General features: G+C 43.7%; 1 protein-coding gene across 1 annotated transcript in view; it reads left to right on the plus strand.

Annotated features, from left to right (window-relative positions):
- Kiaa1257 (KIAA1257 ortholog) overlaps positions 1-10,739 on the plus strand; it is a 32,134-nt gene that overhangs the window by 10,336 nt on the left and 11,059 nt on the right. Inside the window, exons 6-8 of the mRNA XM_013032311.1 lie at positions 3,980-4,101; positions 7,477-7,617; positions 9,021-9,205. Coding sequence (XP_012887765.1) covers positions 3,980-4,101; positions 7,477-7,617; positions 9,021-9,205 — 448 coding nt within the window. The remainder of the gene's footprint in view (positions 1-3,979; positions 4,102-7,476; positions 7,618-9,020; positions 9,206-10,739) is intronic.

Consider the following 10,739-nt stretch of genomic DNA (forward strand, 5'->3'; position numbering starts at 1 on the left):
GAAGTGGTGCTGTGGCTCAAGTGGTAGAGCGCTCGCCTTGAGCTGAAGAGCTGAGGGACAGCGCCCAGGCCCAGAGTTCAGGCCCCATGACTGACCGGAAAAAAAAGGCCATATCACATGTCAATTTAAAATGGTCAACACAGCAGAAATGCTTAACAATAGATGTATTTCCCATGAAGGAAGTTCAGTGCATGAGATGGCCTGTCCCAGTAAATGGAAAACATTAGAATTTCATTTTAGCAGTTTGATAATGACATTTAATGTTCCGTATAGTTATCATATATTTTCATAAGTTACCAATAGGTAACATGCACAGGACTTTTTTCTTCTTGTAGGGCTTGAACTCAGGGCCTGGGCGCTGTCCCTCAGCTCTTCAGCTCAAGGCTAGTGTTCCACCACTTGAGCCACAGTGCCACTTCCGGTTTTCTGGTGGGGCTGGCTTTAAACCACAATCCTCAGATCTCAGGCTCTCTGGTAGCTAGGATTACAGGCATGAGCCACTGGTGCCGGCTGTACCGCTTTTTTTTTTTAAAGTTAAAATTTTCTTTACTGAAAATTAATTTTAAAAGTTAACATTACTGGAGGAAAGTCAGAATTATGATGACCTGGCAATTGCTTCCAAAGGAACAGAATTTAGAAATAGACTTCCACATTACATTTAGTCTGTGCTGGTAAGACTCACCATAATGTATGGACAGGTGTCTGCAAAGCAAAGGTCAACCCAGTTGGGGGAATTTAAACAACCAGTTTCTAAGTGCATGAAACACAATATTTTCTTTACAGTATTTATAAATATGTCATATAATACTGTTTCCTGTTATGTCATATACCAATATGGCATTGTACAACAAACATAATGCCATCTGATTCTTACAAAAGTGAATCACTTAAAAAAGCCAGTAAAATAAATAGTAGTACCTGCTTTTAGGCATACAGCTTGTAAAACAAGCTTACTTTCCTTTGATCGGTTTTGTGTAGCAACAGAGAAGTAAATATCAAACAGGAATTAAAATGGTTAAATACGCAAGAAATTGTTATTCACAGTGACATGGCTACATAGATACATCATTCTATGCTTATTCTTTCTGTTTGTTGAATTTCAAGATAAAAAGCACTTGGGTCTGGGAAGGTGGCTCAGTGGTAGAGTGCTTGCCTTGTATACATGAGGCCCTGGGTTCAATTCCTCAGCACCACATAAGCAGAAAAAGCCAGAAGTGTTGCTGTGGCTCAAGTGGTAGAGCGCTAGCCTTGAGCTGAAGTGCTAAGAGACAGTGCCCAGGCCCAGAGTTCAAGCCCCACAACAACAACAACAAAAATGGCAGCAGGTAAATGCCCTACACTAAAAAGTAAAAACTAAAAAGTAAATGGCCTATCTCAGCTATTCAAGAAGAAATCCATATAGTTAAACAAATACAAAATTTAATCAAAAGAGTAACAAAGTCTTATATAAAAGTATGAATTTTCTATCATTTGTGTGTGTGTGTGTGTGTGTGTGTGTGTGTGTGTGTGTACCTCCCTGCAGGGAAATCATTTTCTTTAGATTTGGGTGTGAGGGCTCTGTCTTCCTCAGAGTCAGTGTACAAGCAAGGAGCAGGCTCTGCACAGTGGTACTTCCCAGAGGACCATGATGCCCTGACCTCAGGCTGTGTGGATCTCTCCTGGGTGGAGTGTATGTCTGTCTGTGTAGCTGTGGGGTGCCTCAGCTCTGTGGCCAGAAGGTTCCTAGGTTTTTCATTGCTAACCTCTGGCCCACCTGTGTTTTGGGGTCTTAGCTGCCTGTAATGGTGGCCTCCAGCCAGATGAGTTTCCATTTCAGTTCTTTATGGGTAAAAACAATAGTTACCAAGCCGGGCGCTGGTGGCTCACGCCTGTAATCCTAGCTACTCAGGAGGCTGAGATCTGAGGATCGCGGTTCAAAGCCAGCCCAGGCAGGAGAGACCGTGAGACTCCTATCTCCAATAAACCACCAGAAAAACCAGAAGTGGCGCTGTAGCTCAAGTGGTAGAGTGCTCGCCTTGAGCTGAAGAGCTGAGGGACAGCGCCCAGGCCCAGAGTTCAGGCCCCACGACTAGACCCAAAAAAAAAAAAAAACAATAGTTACCAAGCCGGGCGCTGGTGGCTCACGCCTGTAATCCTAGCTACTCAGGAGGCTGAGATCTGAGGATCGCGGTTCAAAGCCAGCCCAGGCAGGAGAGACCGTGAGACTCCTATCTCCAATAAACCACCAGAAAAACCAGAAGTGGCGCTGTAGCTCAAGTGGTAGAGTGCTCGCCTTGAGCTGAAGAGCTGAGGGACAGCGCCCAGGCCCAGAGTTCAAGTCCCACGACTGACAAAAAAAAAAAAAAACAATAGTTACCAGACCCAGCCCCCTTTAACAACTAACCTAGCCAGGCTTCCCAAGCCTGTCCCTTCCTGCCAGACACTCCTCTCCTCAACTACATCTTATGACAGACTTACACCTGAATCTTATGGCACATTGTACTGTATCATTGAGCTGAGTTTGCCTAGGAGCAGAGTCTCCAGGGGGCTCAGAAGAGCCCCACAGTTTTTCTCTCAAGATGGTGACTTCTCTTTGTTCTCTGGGGAACTAGGAGACACAGAATGCCTTTCTTTACCAAGGCTAGGGCTTAGATCAGATAGTTGCTGACTCACAAATCCCAGTACTCGAACCAGGGCTAGCTAGAGTTCACAGTCTGTTGGCAGACCATCTAATTTTGCCTTCTGTTTCAGTCCTCCATTTCTCTTCTCACAATCAGGGAGCCAGATACTGGCTCAGCTCTCCTTGTTGCTTTTCTCCCACTGGGGTAGTTGCTTTGTAGCTTTCTGGGTCCCTTCACCTCCCTTGTGGTTTCTTGCTCCCTTCCTCTTTCTTTCTTTAGAATCTAGTTTCCTCCTTGACAACAGATTGTTCTCATTCACAGAGCCAAAATGGAGATATTTTACATCCTTCTTGATGTAACCTCTCACAAAAATGGTTTTTGCATTGAATGTATAGGTTAATTTGGGCAGAATTGACATTAAAATTTTTTTTTGTCAGTCATGGGGCTTAAACTCTGGGCCTGGGTGCTGTCCCTGAGCTCTTCAGCTTAAGGCAAGTGCTCTACCACTTGAGCCAAAGTATCACTTATGGTTTTCTGGTGGTTTATTGAAGATAAGAGTTTCACAGCCGGGCGCCCCAGGCTCATGCCTGTAATCCTAGCTACTCAGGAGGCTGAGATCTGAGGATCTCAGTTCAAAGCCAGCCCGGGCAGGAAAGTCCATGAGACTCTTATCAAACCACTAGAAAACTGGAAGTGGCGCTGTGGCTCAAGTTGTAGAGCGCTTGCCTTGAGCTGAAGAGCTGAGGGACAGTGCTGAGGCCCAGAGTTCAAGCCCCACGACTGACCAAAAAAAAAAAAAAAAGAGTTTCACAGACTTTCCTGCCTGGGCTGACTTTGAACCACAATCCTCAGATCTCAGCTTCCTAAGTAGCTAGAATTATAGTCATGAGCCACCTGTGCCTGGCTTGACATTCATTTTGTTGTCAGGTTTCTCTGTCCATGATAATGACAAATCCTTACACTTAATTAGACCTTCCTTTTAGTTCCATTAATACAGTTAATTTTTTCCTATACATGTCATGGATAATTCCAGTAAGTGAATTTCTAGATCTCTTATACTTTTTGATACATTAAAAAAAAACACAGCATGTTATTTTCCGTGAAATTTCCTATTCGTTTGTCCCTTGAAGGTGTCATGTGGTCTGCAGACTGCTTTGTCATCATCTGGGGAATTTCAGGCTTCCTCAGGTTCGTGAAGTACACATTTTATTTGTCAGGAGTCCCAGATGTTCCTCTGTATATTTAACTTGAGAATCACTGGGTAAGAGGACCATGATCACATTTAAAAAAATCTGCTGTAATTTTGTGTAGAAAATAGATTCGTACATCTGGCCCCTGCACATTTTGTGTTCCTTAACTTTTCTCTCTGGATTTTCTAGACGAAGTACTTCAAGAACAACAGCTTCTTTGGCAGGAACTGCCATGTTGGATATTAAGGAATTAATTGAGAGAACATCATTAAGTAGCTTAACAAACGTATCAGAAAAACATAAGTCTCAAAGTAAGTTAGCATGAGGTGTGTGTGTGTGTGTGCATGCGTGCTATGAGTGGCCTTGAACTCAGGGATTCACACTCTTGCTCAGCTTTTGCTACTCAAGGCTGGTGCTCTCCCACTTGAGCTATACCTCTAGTTCCCAGGTTGGGATTTTGAATTTTCTTCCCCCCTCCCCCATTTCTTTCTTCTTTTCCTCCTCTTCCCCTTTTTTTCTTCTTCTAGCAGGTTCTTACTATGTGACTCCTTGAAATTTCATAGTATAAATTTGGAAAAATCTATTAAAATTCGGGGCTGGGAAGGTGGCTCAGTGGTAGAGCGCTTGCCTTGCATGCATGAGGCCCTGGGTTCGATTCTTCAGCACCACCTACGTAAAAAGAAAAAAGTTGGAAGTGGCGCTGTGGCTCAAGTGGTAGAGTGCTAGCCTTGAGTTGAAGAGCTGAGGGACAGCGCCCAGGCCCAGAGTTCAGGCCCCTCGACTGGACCCCCCCCCAAAAAAAAAGAAAACCTATTAAAATTCAGTATACTCCAATATGATTTTTTGGCATCTGACTGAAATGGTAGCTACTATAATATACACATTCCTCTACCAGCTCTACTCCACCAGTGCTGCTGGGTGTCTGATCTATCATGTTATACCTATGGACATGAAAGTCTTTGAAGTCTACTGGAAAGTTTCAGGTGAACAGTTGCCACTGTATGTGATAGCTGGTGTGGCAGGGGCAGGTACGTGGTTGGTTGGAGTTAGGGAAAGACTCCCAGAATGACAAGAAATGTCTTGCTTCCTTGGTGGCAGGAAGGGCACCTCACAGGTGGGGCCTTTCCTACAGTGACAGACGCTGGGGCAACAAGAGTCCTCCTTGATCTTGGCCTAGATTCCCCTCACCAGTTTTTCAGTAGTGGTCTCTAATAGGAGGTGGAAACTTGTAGAGCCATGTGGGTACCAGGCATGCTTTGAAATGGGCCTTCACATAGGGAAGTGGCTGTGAGTTGGCTGTCTGCTGGATTCCCGCGTTTAAGGTCTTTGAAGACAAGTCTGCTTTCACATCAGAGCACCTCTCAACTCCTTCGAGTCTCTTCTTTCCAGATTAAACAACACCATTCCTTTAAAAATGTGCTTTAAGCCAGTGGCTCACGCTATCTTCTCAGGAGGCTGAGATCTGAGGCTCCCGGTTCAAAGCCAGCCCGGGCAGGAAAGCCTGTGAGACTCTTATCTCCAATAAACCACCAGTAAACCGGAAGTGGCGCTGTGGCTCAAGTGGTAGAGCTGAAGGACACAAGGACAGCACCCAAGCCCAGAGTTCAAGCCCCATGACCGACAAAAAAATAAAAAAAATAAAAAAAAATGCTTTAAGGCTGGGCACTGGTGGCTCACATCTGTAATTCCAGTTCCTTAAGAGGCTGAGATCTCAGGATTGCAGCTCAAAGTCAGCTCAGGCAAGAAACTGTGAGATTTTGATCTCCAATTAACTACCAAAAAGCCAGAAGTGTAGCTGTGGCAAAGTGGTTGAGCTAAGTATCCGTGAGCATAAAAGCTCAGGGACAGTCCCCAGGCCCTGAGTTCAAGTCCCAGGACTGGCACACACAAAATATGTGTTAAGTATTTTAATGAGATTTTTTTCAAATACTTTTTATTTTAGAATAAAGAAAGGAAAATTTCTAGAGAAATAAAACAACTATGTACACAAAGTTTAGGTGTTGAATTTTTCTATATTTCCCCAGTTGCTTTTTTTTTCTTTTTCTTTTGTTGATTGTGAGGTTTGAACTTAGGGCCTAGGCACTGTTACTCAGTGATTATGCTCAAGGCTAATGCTCTACCACTTGAGCCACAGCTCCACTTCCAGGCTTTTTGCTGGTTAATTGGAGTCTCACAAACTTTCCTACCAGAGCTGGCTTTCAACCATGATTCTAAGATCTCAGCCTCTTGAATAGTTAGGATTATAGACAGCTCTTTTTTCCTTTCTTAAAGAAGATATTAGAGATACTCTAACTTTTCCTTGGAGGAGCATGCCCTTTCCTTTGTCTTGTTTGTCCGTTTATCTGTCTTTGGAAGGCAAGGGAGGGATTGAAGTGGAGGGACAAAGGGTGAACAAATGCAGCAGTGGTACTGGATGCTGTGTTGAACATGCACTATACAAGTTATGGGTGGAGATTGGAGAGAAAAATGGAAGGGAGCAAGGAAAGGGATGACATTGTCCAGAAAGAAATGTACTCTTCACCTGACTTATGTAACTGTAACCCCGCTACACATCACCTTTATAATTAAAAAATGGAAAAGCTTATCTTATTGAGCTTCATGCTTTAATTTTACATCTTAGGGGTCATTAAATGGCACGTTATGTGTAACTCTTCCAGATGCGGGTCTGTGGCTTATCACTTGACATAGGATCTCTTGCTCTGAACACATTATTTAACTCTTCCTCCTTGGTTTGTGCTTTGGCTAATGTCTGAGAAATTCTCCTTTTTTTTTTTTTTTTGCCAGTGGTGAGGCCTGAACTCTGGGCCTGGGCACTGTCCCTCAGCTCTTCAGCTCAAGGCTAGTGCTCTATGACTTGAGTCACAGCGCCACTTCCGGCTTTTTTCTTTTTTCTTATGTGGTGCTGAGGAATCAAACCCAGGGCCTTAGGCATGCAAGGCAAGCGCTCTACCACTGAGCCACCTTCCCAGCCCTGAGAAATTCTCGTTGTTTAGATGTCAGTATAGTTTTTTAGACATTTGTCTGTGATTTCCTGTTTTCTTTCTTTAGTCTGGAATTCATTTCATAGGTGGAATCAACTTCAGTGGACAGCCCCTGTGGTTTTCTTGTGAGTCTATGTATGCCCATTGGCTTGACATGCCACCTCTGACATTTGTTCAGTTCTCCTCTGTGTTCTAGTCTGTTCCATTGGCTTGTATGTTATTGAACCAATGGCTCACATCTTTTCTTCTTGAGCTGAGCTTGGTGCTGCACTGAGTGTTTGTATGTCTTTACACATTTTATCTTCTCAACACTAGGGAAAGTGAGTGCTGCTGCTCCCATTTGACAGATTAGGTAGCTGAGGATCAGAGTAAGTCCTGACACACTCTCTTTGGGGGATAGGACTCAAAGCCTGAACTGCCAGCCCGTGGCTGAGCTGCCTTTGAAGAGTGCACCTCATCGGGGTGAGCCTGGCCCTGCCTGCTCATTTGCGGGTGGTCTCTGTGATGAGGACACAGTCTCCAAACGTCCACGTGTAGCTGGAACTTGGTCTGTGAATCACTTCTGTGCACTTGGTCACCACTTGTAGTTGCTGGGGATAAGCAGCCGCCCCTGCCAGTCTAGGCTTCTGGTTGTCTATAGAACTTCATGGATTGTAGCCTGATGAACTTCTGTTAAAATTTATTTCCTTTCTTTCATTTTGAAAGAAAAAGAATCAGAGTGGAAGAAGAAATACCCACAGAAAGGGAAGAAATCTCGAACAGAAGATGACATAGAAGCTAAATTGCCGGAGGCCTGGGAGCAGAGCACCTTCTCTCTCCAGCTGGCGGTGATGCCGCTCCTTGCTGGTAGCTAACACGTTCCCTGCAGTTCTGCCTAGATATTCTCCCATGGGATGCTCCTGGCCACCAAACCCCTGCTGTGTTCCCACCTCCCTTCACCCTCACTGTCCCTTCAGATATGTGGGGGAACTGTCTCCAAAGGACAGAGGAAGAAACAGAGGCCCCAAGAGGTTAAGTACATTGCCCAGGATCACACAGCTAATGAGTGCTAAGTGAGGTTTTGAGCTCAGGTCTGTTTGATTCTAAAATCCAAAGAAATTTACGTGAGAATGTAAGTTCTAAATAAGTAAGTTCTAAATAAGATGTTGCTAGTGTGCACTTAATTACAAGGTTTCAGGAAGTCTGTAGTAAAAGTAATGAGCAAAGAGAAACGTTTTTCTGAGCATTAGGTGCCTGTCACCTATGTGAGATTATGTCTTCTCATGAGAAACTCCCGTTCTCTCAATACCCTGTGGGGGTGGAGTTGTGAGCAGAGCTTTTCATTGTCATACTCAGAGAGGTTAATAACTTACCCAAGGCAATTCAGGTCAATGGAAAGTAAGGATTAGATTCTTTTGCTTACATTTAATCACAATTTATTGGCTGTTTTTTTTCCCATTTTTGTAATCAATAAGATTTTTACTATATGAAAGGTGAATATTTTTTGTAAAATTATGTGGGGTTTTTTGCTTAAAGAAGGGTAGTGTGTGTGTGTGTGTGTGCGCGCGCGCGCAGAAGCCTCATTTTAGAGAAAACAATTTCAAAGCTCATTTGGACTATTAACTGGCAGGTAGGATTGGCCACCCTCTGGAGCGGTGTGGATTCTGGTCGTTGAGCTGGAACCTCCTGAGACTCTCCTGGGTCAAAGCCTAATCCATCTCATTGCACAGCTTTCTGTGCTCCTGGCTGGTGCTCTGCCACTTGAGTCACACCTCCAGTTTTGGTTAGTTAGGTATGATAGTCTTTTAGATTTGTCTGACCCTGGCTGGCTCATAACCATGATCCTCAGATCTCAGCCTCCTCAGTAGCTAGGGTTCTAGGCATGAACCACTGGCACCCAGTTCCAGAGTATTATTTTAAGGGTGATGCGTGTAAACGACTTTGCAGAACTGAGTGATGGCTGATGGGAGTGGTGCCTGCCCTCCCGGACAGTGGACTGGCCAGTGCTGGGCCTGGGACTTCAGCAAGGGGGCTGGAAAGATGAACTGTGTGCACACACAGGTGCCAGCTGAGGGTCAGCATCTGTGAATGTCTGGATTAAAACTGCACTGTAAACTGCATTGAATATGAATTAATTTAAGTTCTAATTGCTCTACTGTGGTGGGTGGTACAGTCTAAGCTGGAAGTCTTAAATCGCCACTCAGCATGAAGTGCGTGCCCTCTGATCTGTGGCTGTCCAGAGCCAGGGCTAACACTGCGTTTCTTCCCAGGATGTTACACTGTCGTCAGCCGCGGCAGTGAGAAGTCTGCCAACATTTTAGATTGCTTTTTGAGTTTAAAAACAGAAGTTCCTATCATGACAGAGGAGCAAAAGCAGGACCTAAACCCCCTGACCATAAAGATCAAGTGTGCCTCCTGCCTTCCCTCACAGCCTGTGCCCGTGAGTGATCTAGAGGTAAGACCAAGCAGAACCCCTGGGTGACACGCTCTTTCTGCGTTTCGTCTCTAAACCTTCCAGTGGCTCTGAGAAAGGTCACTGAGGAGGATTCTGACACTCAGGATTCCACAGGAAGACATGAAAGAGATTAAACTCCTGAGGCTAGGAGCCACAAAATTTGAGGTTCCTCACCACAACACAGGTTCTTGGTTACTAACTTCTGTTCAGAAAATAGTGGCTCCTCTGTTAAAACAACAGCCATCCAGGTGCTCACTTGTGAACTGACAGGTTTGGTGCTGCAGCTGATTGATCTTGTCCTGATTGGGTTTGTGTACTGGGCTTTGTGTTCCTCTTGGTTTATTCTGGTCTTGTTGGAGCACATCCTCCAGTAACTTCTTGAAAAAAAGTCAATGTGATACTCCCCCCAGCCCTCTTATTTTTCATATGTCTGAAAATACCTTTTTTCCACCCTCTCACTTGGTGATATTTTGGCTGATTATAGAACTACAGGTTAAAAATCGTTTTCTTAAGTCATTTTCTTTCAGTTTTAAAAGCATTGTTCATATTCTGGTATATTCTGTGTATATACACACACACACACATACATACATACATATATATATATACATATATATATATATATATATGCTCTTTTTTATTTTTCTCAAAGCCTGTAGAACCTTCCTTTTGTCTTCTGAAACTGCTTATTTATGTGTTTTAATGTGAATATATCCATACAGATTCATTATACTTTTTCATATTGAAATGTAAATTCATAGGAAGTTGCAAAGATTCATAGCAAGACCCATGTCTCCTCCAATTTTCTCCAGTGCCTATTTGTTACATAATGATAGCACAATATTAAAGTCAAGACGTTAACATTGGCTCAGTGTATGTATGCCATTTTATCATGTGGGTAGATGTCCATTGTCCTCAAGCTGCAGAAATATTTTTTCACGATAAGGACATATAACTCTTCTGACTAGCTAGGATCACCCAGCCAGGGGACCTTAAAAAGAAATATCTGTTAGCCAGGCGCTGATGTATCATGCCTGTAATCCTAGCTGAAATTTGAGGATTGTGGTTCAAAGCCAGCTCAAGCAGGAAAGTCTATGACACTGTAATCTTGAATTAATTACCAAAAAGCCAGAAGTGGAGCTGTGACTTAAGTGGTAGAGCACTAGTCCCAAGAAAAAAATGTGTACAGTGCCCAAGCCCAAAGCTCAAGACCCACAACTGGTACAAAAAAATCTCAATCGCTGCCCTTATTTAAAATAACCTGACTGTAGTTACACATGATCAATTGCTGAAAAAGAAGGCTTTGCTTTTGCTGTTTATTTTTGAATGTCTCATGCATTTCTCTATTCCTTTATTACTACTTTTTGTGCATTTAGTTGATATTTCATAGTGTATCCTGTGGGATTCATCCATGCTCACATGGCAACTGTACCTCATTAAAAAAAAAAAATTCTGGCCGGGCGCCGGTGGCTCACGCCTATAATCCTAGCTACTCAGGAGGCTGAGATCTGAGGATCGCGGTTCAAAGCCAGCC

Source organism: Dipodomys ordii, unplaced genomic scaffold, assembly GCF_000151885.1.
Source record: "Dipodomys ordii isolate 6190 unplaced genomic scaffold, Dord_2.0 Scaffold153, whole genome shotgun sequence".
In the NCBI taxonomy this organism is placed as follows: domain Eukaryota; kingdom Metazoa; phylum Chordata; class Mammalia; order Rodentia; family Heteromyidae; genus Dipodomys; species Dipodomys ordii.